Source organism: Rhinatrema bivittatum, chromosome 1 (assembly GCF_901001135.1).
Source record: "Rhinatrema bivittatum chromosome 1, aRhiBiv1.1, whole genome shotgun sequence".
NCBI classification, from domain to species: Eukaryota; Metazoa; Chordata; class Amphibia; order Gymnophiona; family Rhinatrematidae; genus Rhinatrema; species Rhinatrema bivittatum.
Genome location: NC_042615.1, coordinates 382,698,595 through 382,722,069, shown reverse-complemented (window position 1 = coordinate 382,722,069; position 23,475 = coordinate 382,698,595). Strand labels below are relative to the sequence as shown.

Below are 23,475 nucleotides of genomic sequence, written 5' to 3'. Positions count from 1 at the left end.
GGGCGGGGTCATCAGGGTGGCACGAGGTGTAACTGCCTCTCAAAGCTAAGGCTTTTGCTCTACTGGGCATGCGCTGTGGTTCCCATGCGAATATGCCTGCCAGATGTCTTCAGTTCATATCAAAACAAAAAAAGATTTTGTCTGTAACATGGAGGAACAGGTGGCTGCTTTGCAGATGTCTTGAATAAGTACATTTCCCAGGTGTGCTAGAAAAGCTGCAATTGCCCTGACCTAGTGTGCTTTCACAGGATGTTAGTATGACTAATTTTGTTGCATAATAATGTTGAATGCAATTTGTAATACAATTGAAGAAAGTTTTTTTTTCCAACTGGTTTTCCCAATCTGTTTGAGTTATAGGAAACGAAAAGTTGAGAAGATTTCCTATAACTTTGCATTTCTTGGACTGCTAGAAGGCCTTGGCTTATAAACAAACACAGTTTCCTCTCCTGGTCATGTCTATGTGGCTTTGGAAAAAACTTGGGAAGCATGGTGGACTGATTTATGTGAAAAGCAGAAACCACCTTTGGAAATAACTTCGGATGGGTGCGTAAGACTACCTTACCATGGAAGAATTGCAGCTAAGGTGGAAGATGAACAAAGGCTTGAAGTTTGCTCACTCTTCTTGCTGATGTTATCGCCAGCAAGACGACGACTTTCCAAGTCAGGAATTTTAAAGGGGCTTTATTTAAAGGCTCAAAAGGTGAGTCCATTAGAACTTGCAGTATGATGTTGATATCCCAGGGTACTGGAGGCTTTTGTGTAGGAGGCCGTACGTGCGACAGATCTTTCATGTATCGGGAAATGAGAAGATGCTGTGAAATGGAGGTTCCCCCTAGGGGACAAGGTAAGCTGCTAAAGCATTTTGATGCACTCGAAGGGAAGAAGTTGCGAGACCCAGACAGGACAGGTGGTGAAGGTAATCTAACATTCGTTGAGGTTTGCATGTGCTGTATCGCTTCCATTTAAAAAGTATAGTTATGAGTGGATTGTTTTTTTTGCTGAGACTAAGATGTCCTCGACTTTGGCTGATAGGTGAAAGCGGGCTAGGGTCAAGTGTTCAGTTTCCATGCTGTGAGATTGAGAGAAAGCTGTAAGGGGTGGAGGAGTAATCTGTTCTCCTGAGTTAGCAGGGAAGAAGATGACCTCAAGCTACGTGGTGGCACTGCAAAAAGTGGAATGAGATATGTACCATGGTTGTCTTGGCCACGCTGGAGCTATTAGAATCATCTTGACCTCATCCTGCATGCATTTTTGCACAGTCTTTGCTATGAGTGGAATTGGAGGAATGGCATAAAGTAGCCCCTGGGACCAAGAGATGAGGAATACATCTGATGCCTCTCTGTACCAGCTTGGGCAAGTAGAACAGAACCGGGTCACTTTTTTGTTGTGTTCCATTGCGAATAGATTTATCCATGGTCGGCCCCAGTCTCAGAATAGCTAGTCTGCAACTGATGTACGAGAATTTTCGTGAGGACAGAAACACCTGCAGAATCTGTCCGCTTCCATATTTGCGAAGCCTGGAAGTAGACTGCTTGGACGGTGGACTGGTGTAACTTCGCCCAGCTCCATATGGCTAAGGTCTCTTTGCAAAGGGTCCAAGTACCCATCCCTCCTTGCTTGTTCAGGTAATATACTGCAATCTGGTTGTCTGTGTGAAACATTATATACTGTGAATGGAGAATGTGCTGGAATACCAGAGGGCATGCCACACTGTTGTCAGTTCTAGGAGGTTTATCTGGTAGAGTGACTCTTGGAGGAACCACAATCCCTGTGTTTTGAATTGAAGAAAGGGCACTCCCCATCCTCAGGTGGAGGGGTCTGTGGTTAGGATAGCTTGATGTAGTTGAGGTTGAAGAAATCCTGTTTCCAGAGCATGTGGGTGGAACCACCATTTGATATTAGTCTTCATGAAATTGGTCACCAGTACCCTCTTCGATAGAGATTGCAGATATTGATTCTATTGTATTTGTAAACTCCATTGTAGCATCACATGTGTAGATGAGCTAATGGGACCATACAGATAGTCTCCACCACGTGGCCTAGAAAGGCTAGAATCAGGCAGACAGATGCCGAATTTTGTGTTTGTAGAGTCCTTGCTAGGTCTTGGAATCTGTTGGCTCGATCTCGACGAAGAAAAACGTTGGATGAAGTTGAGTATATCAGAGCCGCACTAAGATGAATTGTTTTGAGTTGGTTGGAGGTTTGACTTTGTAGTTGATTACAAATTTTAACGGCTCCAGACAGAAGATTGTTGACACTGTATCGGAGAGCAAAGCCACTTGTGAAGGAGCTGTGATCAGCCAGTCATCTAGGTAAGGAAATATCCTAATTCCCATTTTGCACAGGTGCACCGCCTTCACAGCTAGAAATTTCGTGAATACCCTTGGAGCTGACAAAAGGGAGTTCCTTGTATTGGTAGTGTTTGTCCCCCACTTGGAAACAGAGGCAATGCCAAGAAGATGGGTGCATACACATCCTTGAGGTCCAGTGAGCGCATCTATTCCTGTGGCTGAATAAATGGGAGGATGGTGCCCAGAGAGGTCATCTTGAATTTTTCAACAAAGATGATTGTTGAGAACTCCAAGATCCAGGATAGGTCAGAGGCCCCCCCCCCTCCGAGATGGGAGTGAGGAAGAATTTGGAACAAACAACACTGGTTGTAATTGGTCTGGGTCAACTCCTGTATGGCATTCTGTTTGAGAAGGGACTCTACCTCCTGCTGAAATAGATTTTGCTGGGAGTGATTGCCCAGAGGAGCAGTGAGGTGGGGGGGGTTTGGATTGAGTTTTGAAACTGAGTCAGTATCCCCGTTGTACTATTGTTATGATCCAGTGATCTGATGTTATCCTGGCCCAGGATGCTGTATATAGCTGTAATCTTCCCCCTACTGATATCTCCAGCTGAGGTAAGGGGGTTTCTTAAAGGTTGTTTGCTTTGAGGTTGTTTGCGAAGGTTGTGTCTGATGCTGCTCTCTTGGTCTTCCCCTCTGTGGAGTAGACTGCAACAGAAGTTGCCTATAGTTCTGATATGGGCAGTAGTGTCTACTCTGGTAAAATGGTTTCTTGTACTGTGGGTAATAGCCGCCAGATCACGAAGACTGTTCTCCCGCTGCGGACTGTGACTGAATGGCCAGGTTCTGGTCTTTAATTTTCATGACTTCTTGGATACCACTGGCTCTCAGCCAAGCCATTCAGTGTGCTGCAATGGATGCTGCAGAAGTTCTTATCGCCGTATCAAAATTTTCATACATTGCTCGTAAAAGATGGTGCAAGCCCTCTTCCATATCAAGAAGGGGTTGTGGAGCTACGACATCACAAATCGTTTGAGCTGCTGAAGGCACTCATATAGGTACTGCAGGATGTAGAACTGATGTTGTTGTATCCTAGTCAAGAGCATGGAACCATGGAAAAAAAACTCTTTCTGAAGTCATCCAGTAGTTTGTGGTCTTTTCCAGGAGATCAGTTGGAATAGAACTTGTTTGTCTTTGCTCGCCGCATGGCAGATTCCACCACTACCAAGTTATGGGGGAGCTGGACTATCCTGTACCTGGGTGATTTTTGCATTCGAAACTTCAAATCAAGTTTCCTTGCAACTGTCATCCCTGAGGAAGGGGTTTCCCCAAAATGTTAGATTTCTGTAGCACTGGGTGTGATGGAAAAGCTGTAGGTTCACTTGGAAACTCCAAAAACTTCAATAAGCTCATTACCTCCGTGCAGGGATCAGGCTCCTTATGGATTTCCAAATTTAAGAGAGAACCAACCTTCTCCACAAAGCGGGAGTATGACAGGTGGAGAAGAACAGTCTGGAATCTCCTCTGGTGGGTCAGAAGAGATACCAGTTGAGCTAGCATAGGACTCCCAAACCTCAGGGACAGTGGTGGTGAATGTTCCTCAGAGGGTGAAGATGCAGAGAAGGGTCCTCTGTAGCAACATCTGGTATATTTGCAATAGGTAATGGTGTGTTTCAGAGATTCCAGCAGATGAATTGGGTAAGACAATGGAAAAGATGGAGGGGTTTGCTGCAGAAGCAAAGAAGTAAAAAAAAAGGTTATGGACAGTATCTGTTATTTGTTCCACTGCCTGCTGGGAGCAGTGAGAAGGAAGAGCAGGGGGGCTCCTGACCAACATCGTGTTGGGTATCTTCCAGTGCAGCTGGAGTCAGTGGCAAGAGACAGCAAATGGGCTGGGGTGTAGGAAATTTGAAGCCCTGCTGCCATAGGTTTGAAGGGAGCAAGTTGCTCTGTATACCTGTTGATACTGGCATGAGATGGTACAACAGTTTTGATAACTTAGGTGGTGGAATTGCCATGGGACCAAACGGGCTCCTCTGCTGCCACTCCTCTGGGTTGGGCACTGGAGAAGCAGGTGTGAAAAAACTGTTCTGAGGCTGATGTGGGTGAGGAGCAGAACTGACTTCTTTCAGCAGTGTCCTCCCTATGTACCTTGTACTTCTTCAAAAAAGGGGGGTGGGGAGCAGCTGAGGAGGTAGAAACATGCTTGTCACGCTTTTTCTGATGTTCACAGGAACCTGCGCCCCCTGGTCAGCCTTTTGCATTGTATGCTTTGGGTGTATGGAATGATGAGCTTTGTTTTTGCCACCATGAGTGTTCCCTGCCCTTTATTTATTTATTTTTTTTTTAACTTTTGCGCTGTAGTGTGCCCTATGAGCTGTCGTATGTGGTGAGTGCACCGTACGTGCCAAATGAGTCATTTTATGCGCCATGTGCACTGTGCATTACAGCTGTGGTGCCAAGCACAGTCTTCAGCACTATATGCGTCAGGCTTGGCGCAGTCTGCATTGTCGACAGTGCCACGCGAGTGGGCCTCGACGCATGCAGCGCTTTGAGGCTGTAAAGGCTCCGAAGGCCGCAGGACTGCATGGCGTTTTCATTCCTGGGGGTGTCGAGACTCTCCCGGGGAAGACTGAGTAGACCTATGTTCTCCTATCTCTTCCAGCAATGACGAGGATACCGAGAATTGGGCTGAAGCCTCTTCCGCTCGTAGCAGAGCTAATTTTTCTGCCCGTTGCTTCTGAGCCTGGGGCGACATCCTATCACAATCTCAGCAGTTTGCCTGCTTGTGGTCCGGGCCTAAACCTAAGTAGCAGTAGTTGTGGCCGTCCGTAATGGACAGGCCACAACTACAATATTTAAAGCCTCTGGTTTTCTTTTGGGCCATGGTAGCACTGAAAAGTGCTGTTTTGGGGTCGCATTAAGGAACTTAGAAAAAAAAAGAATTGACAGAAAAAACTGAGGAAGGAGTTAGAGAGACGAGAATCCACATCTGTGTGACGCGTGGAGGAAAAACTAATAAGGAGACTTCTGGAAGGCTCTTTTGCATAGGAACTATTGCACATACCCAGTAGGCCAAAAGCCTTAGCTTTGAGAGAAAGCTCCGCCTAGTGCTGCACTGATGATGTCACCCATTAAGTATTAGAGATGTGAATCGGAACCAGAATCGGTTCGGATTTCAGTTCCGATTCACATCTCTATAGATGTGAATCGGAACCAGAATCGGTTCGGATTTCAGTTCCGATTCACATCTCTATTAAGTATTGCTAATTCAGCCTGCTTATCGACAGAAACAATAAAAAGACTGAGGGCTCCCTCTCTCTATCTATATAGATACAGAGGTATTTGGAAAATCATGAATGCCAAGAGGAGAAGACACACACCCATGACCTGATTTACTGGCCTTTTTTCTGATAGATACAGAATGGGAAAAACCTTAGTGAACTGAGCCCCACAACACGATGGCCAGCATTTGACATTTGCATGCCTATGAGATTTGCTTATTTCAAAATCTTCCACAGCAACCTGGAACAAGCACTGCAGTGTCATATCCTTCACAGGAGGGAGGGAGGGAGGAGAGAAACACACCACTTTCCCCATTAAAGTATTATTTTCAGCCACTGGTGAAGGTTTTGATTTCAGCTGCAGTCAGAGGAGTTGAACACCGGAGACAAGAAAATGAATAGCAGAGCAGGAAGGGGGGGTTGGGAAGACAGCAATACTGAATATCAGACAGCTCCAACAACTTTCGCTTGCTACAGGGATGGGAACAGAATACTCCGATGCTGCATAAACCCACATTCTGGCAACCTGCCACCCCCAAGCAAAGAACCCCCTTTTGTTACGCTACAGCAGTGCCGTTTCCAATAATCTTAATATAACAAACAACTCAGCCCTGGTGCTTTCAATCAGTTCCACCGAACGCTGGTTCCACTTCCTGAAAGGCTACATCCTAAACAAATGAAGCTGCTGGAAACGTCCGCCTAGTTACAGTGATTCCCCCCATCTGCCTACAGTGCAGTTCTCCTAATAGTTACACTGGATGTGGAAAAACGGACACCTTTTATTGGATGCTGTAGTGAATGAGCTTACTCCGCTCAGGAGCACTCGGATGCGCTTCCTTCTGCTCCAGGTCTTAAATACAGCACGGGTGCATTAGAGGGAAGGAAGGGCAGCAAAGGGGGGGAGGATATAGCAGGATAGAGAAGAGGGAGCGAGAGGGGGAGAGAAAGCTAAAGAAGGGGAAGGGAGGGGCAAGGCACAGGTTAGAGAGAAAAATCAGAGGGCCCAGGAAGGAAGGTAGTAGTAGTAGAAACAAGTGATCCCGGAGGAGGCGGGAAAAAGCAATCTGCTGCTGTCCTGGAGCATCAATAGAAAGCAGGAATTGGAGGCTTGGGGAAAGGATGAAAAAAGCTTTAAGAAGCAGGGAAGAGGAAAAGGGAAGGATGATAGAGATACGTTTTTTTAAATGTCAACCCCCCCCCCCCCCACAAATGATGAGTTTACAAGCCCAAACAGATCCTTCAGATGCCTTCACCTCTGCAGAATGGCCCTGGGAGTAGTGGTGTGCCTTAGGTGGGAAGGCAAGCTGAAGTTAGGTTTCCCCAACATCAGGCCCACCCCCCCATGGCACAGTCCCCTGCCTTTTCTTCATGCATCAATGGGTGCACCTGTCTGCACCATTTCTATGAACGTCACTGGGGGCTATAACAAGGGAGTTTTGTAGCAGGTAGCAAGCTGTCACTTGCCATTTTAACTGAAATTTAAAAATCCTAAACACGACTTCTAAATTCTGAAGCTCACCCTCAGAGTGGCAGTTTTAAATCACAAAGGTAACAAGATTTCAACGGTCTTGGGGAATAATCAGTATTAAGGGGTAATGTTTCACAGAGCAACAGCTGCAAACCTTCCAACTGGAACTAAACAGACCCTAGAACTGAGCCTGGGCACCTCATGGGCATTCTGCCTTCTAGAGTGGCATCAAGGTGCCTGGAACACTTATTCTGCAATATGACACAGGTGCTACTAGACTCAGAAGGTTGTTCTGGCTACCCAGAACAGCCAAACTGTGATTCGAGGCAGGTCTCATGCATCCAGATGCCAACCAGAATATCTGTACATCTGTTCTGGAAGCCAAGACTCATTTTCTGGGTCCAGCACCAGCTGTTCCAGGTACCCAGATGCCAAGCTAGAAGGTGGCATGGCCCAAACAGGTGACCTGGACTGTCCTGTTCCAATTTTCGTGCTCTCCTTCCAGTGGGGCAGGAGGCAGTGTCCTGTTGCAGGCTGGTAGCTGATTCAAGGATGGGAAACAGTAGAACTAAAGGGTCAGTTCCTCCAGTGGAAAGAGATGAAGAGTGGAATACTCAAGGAATCTGTGCTTTAACATTCATTGATGATCTGGAAAAGCATGCAATGAGTGAAGTGATCCAATTTGCAGATGACAAAATTATTCAAAGTAGTTAAAACACGAGCAGATTGTTGGGAACTGCAGAAGGGCCTTGTGAGACTGGAAGACTTGGCCTCTAATGTGGACAAGTGTAAAGTGATGCAGATAGGGAAAAATAACCCCAACTATATGTAAACTGGTGGATTCCACATTGGGTGATACCACTCAGGAAAAGGACCTTGAAGTCACTGTGGTCTATACATTGAAATCCTTAGCTCAGTGGGCAGCAACAGTTTAAAAAAGAAAAAAAAGCAAATAGAATGTTAGGAATTATTTGGAAAGGACTAGAGAATTGAAAATATGCTATGGTTCAATACAGAGGCAGTATGACGACTTCATCTTGAGTACTGTGTGTAATTCTGGTCTCCACATCTCAAAAAAGATATAGCAGAACTAGAATAGGTAGAGAGAAGGCCAACAAAAATAATGGATGGAACAGCTCACTTACGAGGAGAGACTACAGGGGAGACAGGAGGTTTATAAAATGAGTGGGTTGGAACAGGTAATAGGTTGGAAGACTCCAAGAAACTAACATAGCAATTTTTAAAATTAAGAACATTTTTTTTTCAGTCAAAGTACAATCAAGCTATGGAATCTGATGCCAAGCACGTCGTGAAGGTTAACAGTATAGCTGGCTTTTTTAAAGCTTGGACAAGTTTCTAGAGGACAGGTCTATTATTAGCAGGGTAGACTTGGGGATAATCATATCTTACTTCTGGGAGTGAACAACATGGAACAGACCTGCTGGATATTTCAAAGTGACCCAGACTGGCCACTGCTGGAGACAGAGTGCTGGGCTCAATGAATCACGGGTCTGACTTAGCATGTTCAGTCTATTTCACTAGGAAGATGACATTTTTAGATATCAGGATGTAAATGTAGTTATATTTAATTGTTATCTTGGCAAGAAGTCAGGCAAAGCTCTGAGAAGAATGATTAGATAGGTAACACTTGCTGAGGCTAATCAAATTTTTTTTTAAATTTTGTATCTCATGGTTTATTTTTTAAACTTGGCAAAGATTCCAAATATGGGCACCCAAGTCTTGCATCCATGTGATTTTTCCACCCACTCAGTGCTAAGATTACTTTTTAAGCTCTCTATAGATATGTCTACTTTCCAAAGTCATGCATTTTTATTGCTTTCACATTTACTGTACTGATAAAAACAAATTGGGCTATCACAAATTGAACACACATATAAAACTAACAGTAAAACCAGCAATGATCTAATGTCTGGTATTCAGTGAGTAGAGCCCTGGCACATACTTCCTTTCTGATAGGTATTTTAAAATGACATAAAAGCCATTTACCATGTATCCTACACATTCATAAAAAAAAAAACCTCCTGGATCTCTTGTTCTCACTGCTTTCATCAGCACACGTCACACAGAAAGTTACGCCCAGTCCCTTTAACTGACCTTCTTTAATTATTCATCTCATGCAACCATTGTGATCCAGGAGTGTGTAGAGAGATAAAAGCTTCATATGCAAGGCCTCCCAGGCATATTATCCCTCCACAAGCTTTTGCTTCACATGAGTTCAATTCTATCTGGTAAATGGCTGAAGTGTTAGCAATTTATTTATGAGCAGTCGTGACAATGGACAGTTTTTCAACCTCTGGCATGCTACTACTCATAGGTTTCTAACTTGAATTTGTGCTAATTCAGCCAGCTTATGTCCAAGATGTGTGTTTACTTTTCTGTGTATTCTTATCTGGAGAAAATATCTCCTAGCTTTAAAAATAATAGTTCCCCCTAGTTCCTAAGGTGCAGAACGCATGCTGGTAGATTAATTTCACCTCTGCTTTAATGTGCTAGGCTGATGGAAAGTAAGTGGTGTACACTGGACTGGATGCAGATTTGGCTAGTCAATAGGTGCCCTTCTGCTCCATTGCCAAGGTCTGATGCTGCACTTTCCACTTGCTGCACCGACAGCCTTCAAGAAATTGGTGCAGTATACCCCTTCTCTGCTCAATATACAGATTCTACCTAGAATCCAAACTTTTAAGCTTGCTTTGTAAGTTTTAAACCCTGGGGCACCCTCATCATAACCTTATTGACTAACTAGTAGTGCTGTAGACCGTAGACGTGATAAGCAGTAGAAGCCAAGATTCGCGATTTTTACTCAATCTGTGGGTCCAGTTTTCCTAAAGAGGGAAAATCAGATGTTCAGCTTGTAGTACGGAGAATGGCAAGCACCCCTCCTTAGCATGACTTAGGATACCCAATTGTAGTAAAGAAAAAAAAAAAAAAAAGATAGGAACATTTTCTGGCCGGTTTCCTCCCGCTGCTGTGTATCTCAACGCATGGTGCCGGTACCCATGTGACACTGCTGCCCAGCTTCTGATCTAAGTCCCTCCAGCGCCGGGACAGATAAGTAGCCGTGCTTTTTTAAATCCTAAATCGAGGTCAGGAGCACAAAGGGCGCAAGGGAGGGAAGCACTACCCCTGTCCCCAGTACTTACTAAAGTTAAATAATAGCAATTATAACCAATCGCAACAGCGCAGAGACAGCAGGCAAGGCAGTGCATGGGGGATGGACATGGTGAAAGCGCCCCAGCGCTAAAGGATCTGGAGGGGGGAATCTGTAGTCTGGTCCTGCAATTTACCTGGGTGTGGGGCTCGGACAGCCCCGCTTCGGCGGCGATCAGCGTGAGGGTGGCGCCGTGGGGCTGCCGGCACACCTTGCTGAAGTTGTGCTCCAGGATCTCCCGCTGCTCCTCGGACACGGCCGGGACCGGCCCCTGGCTGTAGACCTGCGGCTGCTGGCGGGAAGTCATCGCGCGGGCGCCTCGGCAACTGCACAGACGAAAACAAACAAAAAATAAATAAATTTGAAAAGGAAGCGAAATCAAATTCCACCCCCCCCCCCCTCCGTCGGAGCGAGGCGGGCAGCGCCCCCTGCCGCCGTGCAGACTCTCCCCCGCCGCTAGAACGAGAGCCAACTTTTGGTTCGCTTGCTCCCTTCTCGGATTTCCGGGCGGAAGGGTCTGGTTTGGCTCCTGGCGTAGGGGGGGGTTAAAAAAAAAGAAATGCTGCAGCTGTAAGCCCCTGCCGGGGAGGCCGGGCGGAAGCCTTCGTCCCTGGAGCCCCTAACGGGAGAGGAATAGATTTGGAAGTTTGCTAGAGGCAGGAAGAGAGGCCCTTTCACTGCAACTCTCTGCCTGACTGGGGGAGCCGCGGGCAAAATGTGGCGGGGACGGAGTAATGGGTCTGCTTGCAGGAGCCGAGCCCGCGGGCCCAGTCTTTCTGTCTCGCCTGGTAGAAACAGATTTCTAGGCGCGGCCGAGTGACACGGATTTCTGCCTGGCTCGTACCCGAGGCAGTTGATCTGAGAGTATAGAGGTGGGGACTGCACAGACTGCATTGCATTAGAATGCGCGTTCAAAGCCAGCACTGGCCGATGGCCTCCTCCTGGAACTCTGTCATTTGGCAGCTCTGGCTCCTGAGCTGCAAAATCAAGTAGTAAGGAAACCACTACAGGTGGCAGAGAGAAGCCAAGCAGATGATATTTAAATGGCCACCAGCATCACTGTGCCCAGAAACCAGAGGATGAGTTTAAAAAAAAATAGAATGCATACAGAAACTTAAAGTTGTGTCATGTGTCTCATGCTTATATAATTACATTCACAGCAAGTTATCATGCTCAGTAAACACATTGTGCTTAGTTGTTTGATTACTAATCAAAAACAAGGCAGCTTTCATTAACAGCATCAAATCCAACCGTTATAAACGCAGACTTAAAAGGAAGGAAGTGGAACCGCAATAATTAAAACTATTTGCATCTTCATCCTGCCTTCTGCACCAGTAGTACCAGTGCTTAATTTGTAGACAAAAAGGAGGGAGATGGACGGGGACAAGGCCAGAGGTGACTTGTGCAGAGAGGCGGGACCATGGCCCCGTAGCAGCTCTTACACACATACCCAAACACACTCTTCACATGCTGGATAAGCACTAGCAGGCAAAGGATGGCTGCTGGTTGGGGATGCAGGAGCACTGGGGTAAGGAAGAGGAAGCAGATAGACAGAATAGGCCTCTCTAGCCCCCCTCCTCTCTGCCGTGGTGATCCTAATCCTCCATCCCCAGCCCTCCCATAAATTCCCCACTAGTCCTTGCCCCCACTCCCCCTTTCCACCAGTGGTCCTAAAACCCTAAGACTAACCCCTATCCCTGATGATCCTCGAACCCCTTCTCTCCCTAGAAAAATGACAAAGGAGGAGCCAGGGTTGTCATTAATAGATTGTAATATACACAAAAAGCAATTTTACAAGCCCCACCCTCAGACCCCATTGGAGAATACCAGAAAGAACTACACAATCTTCTGGAGAGATTCCCCACAAGACTACACCAACAGCTTTACATGGACCACCCTATTACCTATTACCCAAAATACACAAACTGGGAACCCTGGATGCCCCATTGTTTCTAGCATTAGAACCCTCACAGTAGGAGTATCTAGCTACATGGACTCCATCCTTAGACCCTATGCCACCAGCACTCCTAGCTACTGTTGCGACCACAGATTTTCTGAGGAAACACCATTTTATTGGATACCTACCCGACAACACCATTCTGGTGTATGCGGTGGCTGTATAAGGATATATTATGTCATAACACTACACACAATCTGGTAAAGCACAAAAACAGTTTACCAAATGTTGCTAATATATAGTCAATGAATCAGCAAAGATAATATAAAAAATGAATACAGTATCACAGTAAGCTGTACATAAATTAATACAGGTAAACAGGATTAATTAATATGGACAGAAATAAAGATAAGATATTATACAAAGGACACCTCTCAGCCGTCTTCCTTTTACAAGACCGTATCCCTGAAAACCTGGAAGACACCAAGCTTGGGGACCCCAAAAAGAACCAACTGTTTCACTCTTTGCTCCTTTTGGATCATCCAAAGAAGATGGGCAGATACAATTCTTTATATCTTTTTTCTCTAACTTAGTCCAGTGTCTAAGGGGGTCATTTTCAAAAGCAATCGCACACGAAAAGTCCCTTTTGCATGCGATCACTAAATGGGGGCGGAATCGGCCCCGGAAGAGGAGAAGTCGGGGTGGCACCAGGACCAACTCTGCGGATACATCGCTGGCGGTGAATGATAAGGACCCTTATTGCCGCCAGTTTCACGCTGAATAACTACACCTTTTATGGTGTAGTTATTCGGTGCAAAAGCCGGCAGCTAGCACACTGCAGTGGTGCGATGGCTGCCGGCTTTCGCAGGCCCGCCCCCCTGCCCCCCCGTTACCACCGGATTTACCAGGCCTAAGTTGGGTGTTTCACTTTTTACTTTATTAAGTTTTAATTTTCATGACATACAACATGCCAAAAAACAATTCGGATATCTATTACATCAACATTTTTCAGGCAACAGTTACAATAGAAAAATATAAAGACAGAAGATACTCAAATTGGGGTAGATTTTTTTAAAAAGCGCGTTCGCGTACTTTTGTTCGCGTACCAGGCGCAAACAAAAGTACGCTGGATTTTATAAGATGCGCGCGTAGCTGCGCGTATCTTCTAAAATCCTGGATCGGCGCGCGCAAGGCTGCAGATTTTGGGCAGCCGGCGCGCGCCGAGCCGTGCAGCCTGTCTCCGTTCCCTCCGAGGCCGCTCCAAAATCAGAGCGGCCTCGGAGGGAACTTTCTTTCGCCCTCCCCTCACCTTCCCCTCCCTAACCCACCCACCCCAGCCCTATCTAAACCCCCCCTACTTTTATCCACGGATTTACGCCTCCCGGAAGGAGACGTAAATCCACGCACGCCGGCGGGCTGCTGGCGTGCCGACACCCGACCCGGGGGCGGTTCCGGAGGGCGCGTGGCCATGCCCCGGAACGCCCCGGGCCAAAACCACGCCCCCGGACCCGCCCCCGAAACGCCGCGTCCCGCCCCCAAAACGCCACGTCGTTCGGCCCCCGCCACGCCCCCTAAAAAAACCCCCGGGACTTACATGCGTCCCGGGGCTCTGCGCGCGCCGGCGGCCTATGCAAAATAGGCGCGCCGGCGCGTGAGGGCCCTGCTTGCGTAAATCCGGGCGGATTTACGCGAGCAGGGCTTTTAAAATCCGCCCGATTATATTTTCCCAATCAAAATATCACTAATCAAGTCTAATACACATTTTCTTCTATCCTTCATTATAGATATCCTAGTACCATGAAATTGGGAGAGACCAAGATCTTAGTTGAGCATAATTAAGTAAATTCTTTAAGTAAGACTGGAAGTTAAGAGTGTCACCGACATTTATCCTATGCGAAAACAGGAATTACCGTTATTCCCGATTAATGCTTTGGCTTCTAAGAACAGTTTAAGATCTGATGGTTCAAAGTAGATGTATTTGATATTATTCAATTTTAACATACACTTGCTTGGCTAGCATATAACCATCTGAGCACCAATCTGTTCAGCAAGCTGTCTTAATGCCAGAAATTCCTTTCTTCTTTGCTGGGTCACTCTAGCAATGTCTGGAAAAATCCATATTTTCTGGTTGTAATAAATAACAGATCGATTTCTCAAAAATAACTTGAGAACCATATCTCTGTCTGATGGAAATATAAATTTTACTAACACTGTTCCATGTTTTTCAACCATATCTTCTTTTGAAGTCTCCAATAAATCAGTCACATTTAAAGAAGGCAGTTCTTCTTCTCTTGCATTTTCATAAGACACATAATATATTTTAGCCAAAGGTGGAGTAGTTTCTGAAGTTATTTTTAATACCTCCTGCATGTATCGTTTAAATTGGTCTTGTACTGATATACATCTAATTTTGGGAAAATTTAAAACTCTTAAATTCAGATATTTCGTTTTCCAACCTTTCCATCTTCTTTATATGTTCCATTTCCCTTTGTATTATATCTCCTTGTACTTTCTGAACTTGGATCACTTTCTGTTCTAATTCCTCCATTTTTACTTTTTGTACTTCACTCTGCTGTTCTGATTTTACCACTCGTTTATTCACATCTATTATCACATTTGCTAATGTGGATATAGATTTCTCCAAACTCTTAATGGTGACCAATACACTGTCCAGAGTTATGACCAATGGCTTTTCCAATTTCTTCTCAGGAATATTGACAGCTGTCTCTAAACCTCCAGTGTCCAACACTTTGCTGTGTGCAGTGAAGGTTCCTCCCTCCTCCCTTAACACAGACACTGTTCCCAGTTCTATTCAAGGAAACTTTTCCCCTGGTATCATAGAAATCAAAGTACCAGTTTCACTTACTTCAGATATTCTTTCTTCAGAAACAGTTCTTTTCTCTGGGTACATTATCTTTTTTCCATCGATATTTTTCTTCGCAAAGGGGGGGGGGGGGGGGAGGGTGTTGTCAGCGCTTCTGGGTTGAGAGAGATGACCAAAGCAGGTGAGGCCGCATTTGGCCCCGTAGTGGCGTTCACAGCGCTTCCTTCTTCAGGAGCTTTGTTGGGGCCCGCGCCGAAAAAGCTCTCTATTTTTGGTTGGGTTGGGTTTACTGGGGAGGATGCAGCATTTACCTCCCTCAGTTTGCCTTGCCTCTTAGTGTGCAGCATAGCTGGTTTCTCCGCGAAGCGAAAGTTTTCAGGAAATAGAGAGAGTGTTCGACGCGTCTTTCCTCTACTCCGCCATCTTGGATCTCCACTTTTCACTTTAACAAAAGCTTTACAACCAGCACATTCAGAAGGTATTTCAATACCAGTCTTTTATCTTCCCAGTTGTTAAGAGACTCCAGATGTCTGATGTTATAAACTCATTGGTGCCATGGCTGATTGAGAAAAATGTTTCCTCAGATACTATACCCAGAAGCTGCTCCTCAACCTAAGGTACACTGATGACATTTTCATCATCTGGATCCATGGATTTGAAACACTTAAAGAATGCCACCAAGAATTCAACAAATTCCACCCTACTATCAACAGGTATCTTCATCAGTCCACATAGCAAGTCCACTTTTTGTACACCACTGTACAACTACATGAGGAACACATAAGAACCAGAAACCCACCAACTGCCATACATACCTGCATGCATCCAGCTTCCACCCATCCCCTACCACCACGTCTACAGCCAAGCCCTATAGTACAATCACATCTGTTTTAACTCCTCAAAGAGGGACGCCCATCTGGAGAATCTACAACAGTCATTTTGGGAATTACAGTATCCACCCAATCAGGTAAGAAAACAGATCAAGAGAACCAGACAAATACCCAAGAACACTCTGCTACAGGAAAGAAATTAATAGAACATATCTGGTTACCTATAACTCCCAGATGAAGTCACTGAAACACAGCATCAAGGATCTACAACCCATCCTGGACAATACCACCCTCTCACAGGCTATGGGTGGCGAGCCTATCCTGGCTTATTGGCAGCCCCCCCCCCCCCCCCCCCCCCCAACCTCAAATGGATACTCACCAGCAACCACAAATTGCACAACAATGACACCAACTCAGGAACCAGACCCTACCAGAAACTTAGATGTCAACTCTGTCCACATATTAACCCTCAACTACAACATCCAGGGCTCATTCACCTGCTCTTCTTCCAATGTAATATACACCATTACCTGCCAGCAATGTCCCTCTGTTGTCTAAACAAAAGAATAAATTGACATAAATCTGATATTAGAAATGGCAAAATCCAGAAATCAACAGAACTTTTCAACCTTCCAGGACATTCTCTATCTGACCTTAAGTTTGCCATTCTCTGAATACTCCAGCGTGAAACTGCTGAATTGGAACTCATCAAAACAATTAACACCATCACCTTAGGTCTGAACCGAGACAATGGCTTCATGACTCACTACAATTATCTATGAACTGAACTGTTCTCAGATCATTCTCTTCTTACACTTACCTCAGTTGTCAAAAGGCTAGACTATAATACAATTAAGACTCTCTCCAAACTCTGCCTTGTCTAATTTAGTGCCATCTTTGTTCTGTATCCTCTTACCCCCACCTCTCCATCTCCATATATTTTACCCACCTCCTGTACTACACTTTGTGCATCTAATGACATTGACTTTGTCCTCAAAAGTATAATTTGACATGCTAGCTTTACCCCTTATACAGTAAGGGGTAATAGTGCGTCGAAAATGCACGGCCAACCCCCCCCGAAACTAATAGCGCTCGCAACATGCAAATGCATGTTGATGGCCCTATTAGTTATTCCCGTGCGATCCAGAAAGCAAAATGTGCAGCGAAGCCGCACATTTTACTTTAAAAAATTAACGCCTGCCCAAAGGCTGGCGTTAATTTCTGCCGGTGCAGTGTACAGAAAAGCAGAAAAAACTGCTTTTCTGTACACCCTCTGACTTAATATCATAGCGATATTAAGTTCGAGGCCCCAAAAAAAAGAAAATCAAAAATTAAAAAAATAATAATTTTAAATCGGCCTGCGGGTCGGAAGATAGACACTCAATTATGCCACCGTCCATTTTCCGAACCTGTGGCTGTCAGCGGGTTTGAGAACCGATGCTGGCAAAATTGAGCGTCGGCTGTCAAACCCTCCGACAGCCACGCTCCTGTCAAAAAGGAGGCACTAGGGTCGCGCTAGTGTCCCTAGCGCCTTTTACCACGGGCCCTAATTTGCATAGGCCACCCTCCTGAATCGCGCGCCCAGGAGAATGGCCTGTGCACGCACCAGCTCTCCCGTGCTTTTTTCTGTATTGGCCTGTATGATAGCAAATGAAGGGCAGGCTAAATACCAGGATGTGATTACACAACAAAATAAGATTGATACAAATGCGTATATGCTAGTTAAATACCTCACCTTGGTCACACACCCTTCACCAAGTACAGAAAAACCACAAATTATAAATATGGAGACAGAAACTGGAATGGAAAACAAAAAAAGCCACTCTGCATGCAGTGCAAACCTGTAGAAATGGAAAGAGAAATATAGCACCTGACAGACTCTTAGGATTTGCAATAATGCACACAAACTAACCCACACAAAGTTACACCTGTATTATGGAACACACTCAAACAGTAACAATCCTATCTAAGAAATACAACTATTAAACCAGGCCCTAAAACCAATACATTTCCTATTGGGAAAACAGAATAAGCCAAGCTGCTATAGAGCCCCACACTGAAATACTAAAAATGTTACAAAACAGCTGCTGAACAGAATAATATCCAACAATTAAAAACTCATAAAAATTATTAAAGCGTATCCAAATATCAATAAAATTTCAAAACAGCAGACATCGCATAATACCCAATAATTAAAATGGCAGTCAATCAAGAAAAATAAATTAGAAAAGCCACCTTTACTTACCCTCTCCAGCAACTCTCCTACTCCTTTCCCTTCTAGGCCAATAGCACTCCAGAAGCAGAAGGGCTGCTGAAGCTCTGATCTCACAGTCCTCTTCCTTAGCGCCCAAAACCAGTCACTCACACACACACACCCACACCCAATTAGACCCCATGACCAGTCTTGGTCTCTCTCACACCAGTCATCTTCCTGACCAGTCTCTCTCTCAGTCACACTCATGGTCTCTTATATACAAGCTCTCAATCACACACAAATGCTCTCGCACCCATTCACACCAGCTCTTACCCAGGCTTCCATTCACACCCACAAGCTCTCACCCAAGCACCCAGTCACACCCACAGACACGCAAGCTCTCACCCATGCATCCATTCACACCCACAGACACGCAAGCTCTCAGCCAGGCACCCATTCACACCCACAGACATGCAAGCCCTCAGCCAGGCACCCATTCACACCCACAGACACGCAAACTCTCAGCCAGGCACTCATTCACACACAGACACACAAGCTCTCACCCAGGCAATCATTCAACACAGACACACAAGCTCTCACTAAAAACATATTCTTCCTTCGCTGCAGGGATGGGCTCCAGTTCCGCCGTGGCTTTACTCCGGCGGGCCTTCTTTTTTCGCCACCATGGGGATGGGCTCCTGTGGTGGCCTCGGTTGGGGTTGGGTTTCTTCTTCACCGCCACGGGCTGTGGCGGCCTTGCTTGATTGGGGCCGGGTTTTCTCTTCGCCGCCACGGGAATAGGCTCTCGTGGCGGCCTTACTTCGTCGGAGTTCAACACTTCTATTCTTCCCACCCCACCCCCGGGCTTTCTGATGCTTGCCTCACCGGCCAGTCAAAGGCTTCCTCCCTTCTTCCTACTCCCACTGGCAGGTAGAAGGGAGGAGGCTTCCGATTGGCCTGCATGGGGGCAGGCAAAATGAAGGAGGTTTCCCAGTGGGCAGTGGGGGTAGAAAGAATGGAGGCTTCCAATTGACCCATGGGGGCTGGAAAAAGGGAGAAGGAAAGTACAATGGGGCAGTGGGACACTGGGAGACGCGACACACTTGTTTGTTGCGACACACCGGTTGAGAAGCGCTGCTCCAATGTATCTAAAACCACTTTCTTTACACCATGTTTTGAGCCTTATATTGAAATTATCCATGTGACTTAGCCTTTCCTTTTCTATGGGCAGGAAAGGCAGTAGTTTTTGCCATATGTCTAATCTTCTCTATATTTTGGAAATCTCTATAGTGTTGGGATCCCATTTCCAGCACGGTTATTGGTCCCCAGATGGATGATAACATTGATAGAGTCTCTACTTTCTTCTATAATTGCATTGACAACCTGGTTTGCATTTCTACTTGCTGAAGATACTGGAAGGCATTTAACTGTTGTGTCCCCATCAAAATGTTCCCAAGTTAGTTTCTCTGACGACTGAGTCTCCCAACAGAAAAAGCTCTCATGATATTTGATGTTAAAAGGGTTTCCAGGTGCATTAGGCGACTTCCTCCCTTTCAGACATCATTTCATTTTCTAATGCTAGAGCTTCATTTTTCAATGCAGAAAATGCATTATATAAGGGTATAATGGGGGAGACTGGGTTTCTTTTCGTGGCCTTATTCTACCAGAGCCCACTACAAGCCATTTATTGCTGGATGTTTGACTCCTCTGTGGGAATGAGGGTGTATATTCTGGATGCTGCAGAGTTGGGGAAATTTGATGTCTCTGGCTCACAGGTCTTGTTCTACCATAGCCCACTGTAAGTCATTTATTCCTGGGGGGTTCTGAATCCTCTGCGGGATTTGGGGGGAGATATTTTGGATGCTGCAAGGTAGGGGAGCTAATTCCTATTTCAGATGAGTCAGCTCCTTTTTGATTGCAGACAGCTGAATGCAAATTGGACAAACGTTAAGTATCCAAATGATAGTCCTTGGGACATAAGCACCAGAATTGTTGCAAGGAAGAAAAGGCATTTTGCTAATAAGTGACTAATAAAGTTGTTAGATTGGTATTTGGGTCTTATATTTTTCACTTAATCTAAGTCCTTGGAAGAACCATTTAGAAAGTAAACACCCTACTGGTGGAGGTAATAAACTCCTGCAGCTACAAGCCCCCTTTTTTTCTCCTTTTAATAAAAACATGAATTTAAAATAAAGACTAACAAAATAGAACTAGGAAGAGATTGAGCCAAGCAAACAAATTATACGGAGACTCAGAAAGAAAAAAAACAACAAGCTATATTATGGCAAGATTAAAATATAATGCTAAAATGGTGGAGATAAATACAAGGCCTGCACATCTCTTATAACACCACACCCCCTGCGGGCAAGATCCCAAGCCAGTGGCGTAGCCAGAACTGATTTTTTGGAAAGCCCCAAGATTAACATGGTTGGGCAGTAGGTTTTGTGCTCCGCTGCTCGCAGGTCCTGACCGCGAGCAGCCTCACTCACCCCACCATCTGGGCCGATGTCTCCGGTCCCCTATTTGTTGCGGCCTATGCTGCCCTGGACCGCTGCTGCCACTCACACATGGCCTGGGATGCTGTCGTATTCACCACCAGTGCGGCTTGGATGCCGCCAGACCCGTTGCAAGACAGGCGGTGGCATCGCTACTCTTGCATGGCCCCAAGCAGCTGCTGCCGCTGCTGCTTCTTATTCCTGTGCGGCAGGGGAAGCCTCTGCCAACTGTGCCTTCATGTGGCAGGGGAGTGTTGACGCCAACTTCCCCTCAAGGCGGGATTGCCACTGATGCCTGCTCCTGCCTGCCCTGGGCCTCGTCACAATATTTAAAGTGCTAGCAGTGGGAAAAGCCCCGCGGCCCCAATGCATGACGGTATCACTCCATGCCTTGTCCAGCCCTATAAAAGGGCTCAGCTTCCTTTCCTCGGGGCCTTTGCATGGATCCTCACAGTGGTCTGTGCTTCCTTTGCCATGCAAGGTTCTCTGTGGTCTTCGCTTGTCTTGATGGCTCTTCGTCTGATGTTCGTCTCCTTTGTCTGATGTTCCTGGTCTTGTTCCTCATTGAAACTCCTTCGTCACCTGTTCCTAATGTTCCATGTTCCGCATTCCTGAAGTTCCATGTTTGACATTCCTGATGTTCTGTGTTCCAGTCCTGGTTCTGATGTCCTTGTCTCCAGCTCTTTGTCCTGCTTCCAGATTTCCTGCTTGTCACCCTTTCCTGGCGTGCCACCGTCATGGTCCGTGACCAGCCCATGTAGGGCACTTCATGGCACAAGGCCTGTCTTCACTCTGCAGCGCTCCGAAAGACCCTTGTTTTTAATGCTGTGGTCTGTTCCTGAATCCGAGTTTCAAAGTCTTGAATTCTGAGACTTTAATCCCACTCCCGGTCTTCGGAGTACCTTGTTCCTGCTTCTGTTCATGCCCTAGACTCAAGCCAGAGCCTGCTCCACTTCAGCATGGTCCGCGACCAGCCAAGGACGGCTGTGTAGGGTGAGCTTTAGTACAGGCCTCTCCTGAATCTTCACAACATGTTTCCGGTTCCAAGTCTTTACTTTCTCGCCTGGAGTCTGCTTTGCTTCTGGTGTGGTCTGCGACCAGCCATGGGCGGCTGTGTAGGGCATGCTGTGGTGCAGTACTCAACCTGTAGTAGTGCCTGAATCCTCGTCTGAGTCTTCCAAGTATCTTGAAACCTTGTCCAAGTCTTCCAAATATCCTGATACCTCTTCTGAGTCTTCCAAGTTCCTCGAGTGCTCATCTCATCTTGTTCCTGCCCTCAGCCTGCGTCTGGCCTCACGCAGTTTTCATTCCCTAGCAGCAGGTCCGGAAGGGCTCCCAAGTGGCTGGAGGGCTACTTTTGAGACCAGCATTGCGTTGCTGGGTCTCACTGGTGCATGCAGGTCCACTGGAGGTCTGAGCCTGCCTAGTTCCATTCCTCGATGTTCCAAGTCTTGATCCTGGTCCAACCTTGTTCCAGCTCCAGCCCCTGCCTGAACACTCACCTCCCATGGTGTGGGTCTTGGGGCTCCTCTCTGAGCCATGCTGTGGCCCAAGGGCTCACAATCCCTCTTGAGCAAGTGACTGCACCTCCGTGCTTGCAACAGTAGGCATATAGGTTTGAACCCCACTAGCTGTAGTCTTAATACCTTAGAATGCACCCGATAATGGATTTCTTTGTGGTCTGCAACAGCCATAATGCACATTGAGTGACGCTTTAAAATATTTTGTTTCAAGCACTTACCAACATTAAAAATAGCTTATTGATCTGTATTTTATAAATACACAATATTATATAAAAAGTAAATGAAGAACACTTCATAGTTTTATGTTTTGATAAGGAAGTGGACCCTGGGCCGAGGTGAGAGATGTCACCTCCCACAGGGAGGAGCCCTGTGGGCCTCACCATCAGTAGGCATGGTCTCAGTAGCTAGGACACAGTTGTAGCCTTTATTATGAGAGAAAGAGAGAGTATAACCCGCAGAGCGGGGAAAGCGTAAAAGGTATAGTTCAGGGGCAGAACCCTTGGAGTGGGCAATGCCGGCAAGATACAGTTCTTGAGTTGTGTGGTATGCCCAGGGAGAAACCTCAGATGAGACAATCCGGTAGTGGCCCACGGAACGGGGTATGCCAGACAGTCTTCTCAATGAAGTAGCAATTACCTCAGGTGTGCAGATCCGGTAGTGGCCCGCAGTGTGGGGAACGCCGAAGATGACTTGTGCAAGGCAGATGCAGTAGAGGTAGTCAGCGGTCCTGAAACTCAGAAGGTACTTGCCAAGTAGAAGTAAAGTCCTGCAACGCAGGGGAAGATGTAGTGACTCCTACTGGTGAGGATGCGGTAGTGGCCTGAGGCACAGGGTACACCGCAGGGAATTCCCAGCAAGGCAAGGTAGAGATGAAGCTAGATGAACTCACGAGGCTTGGGTCCAGGAGATCAAGGCAGAAAGGCCCTCCGAGGAGCAGATAGCCTATGAACGCAGAAGAGCCTCCGAGGAGTGGGTACTCAGAGCTTTCACCACCGGGACAGGAACCGGAAGTCCAAGGAGAAGCGGATTCAGCAACGAGAAGAACTCCTTGCTAACTCATCTTAGCGTAGGGCCAGGCAGCTTAAATACAACAAGGCGGTAACGTCATGTGGAGGGGATGCCCCCGAGGTTCCCGCCATGATGTGTATTAAAGAAGGCCCATGCACGCGTGCGCATGCTAGGTAACTCCAGGAACAAGATGGTGGCCGGCATCGCCCATGCCGTCCCGGGAAAGCCAGGGAGGTCGGCATTCGCTGGCTGAGGCTGCCACTCTTCCGAGGATCGACGAAGTAGCAAGAAAAGAGGTGAGCATGAGAGGTCGCAGCCGTCTGCAACCAATGGGCGCAACACATAGAAACAAATCCAATCATGTAATAAAACAAATATCAATGTATTCTTTTTTGAATCCTCTTTCAAAAAATGCAGAGCATATCATAACTACAATAAAACAGCAATAATCATAAGAATCATAAGAACTTAAGATTTGCAATGGGTACAGAGC

At 46.3% G+C, this 23,475-nt stretch overlaps 1 protein-coding gene across 2 annotated transcripts in view; it reads right to left on the bottom strand.

Moving 5' to 3' along the window:
* Nucleotides 1–23,475, bottom strand: part of HOPX (HOP homeobox) — a 55,807-nt gene that overhangs the window by 6,097 nt on the left and 26,235 nt on the right. Inside the window, exons 1-2 of one of the 2 annotated variants that reach the window (XM_029601032.1) lie at nt 11,056–11,170; nt 10,348–10,537 (exon numbers count right to left, since the gene is read on the bottom strand). In XM_029601032.1, the coding sequence (XP_029456892.1) occupies nt 10,348–10,537; nt 11,056–11,105 (240 nt within the window). In that variant the 5' untranslated portion in view covers nt 11,106–11,170. Of the gene's footprint in view, nt 1–10,347; nt 10,538–11,055; nt 11,171–23,475 lie in introns of those variants that run through there. The other variant, XM_029601043.1, reaches the window with a different exon arrangement.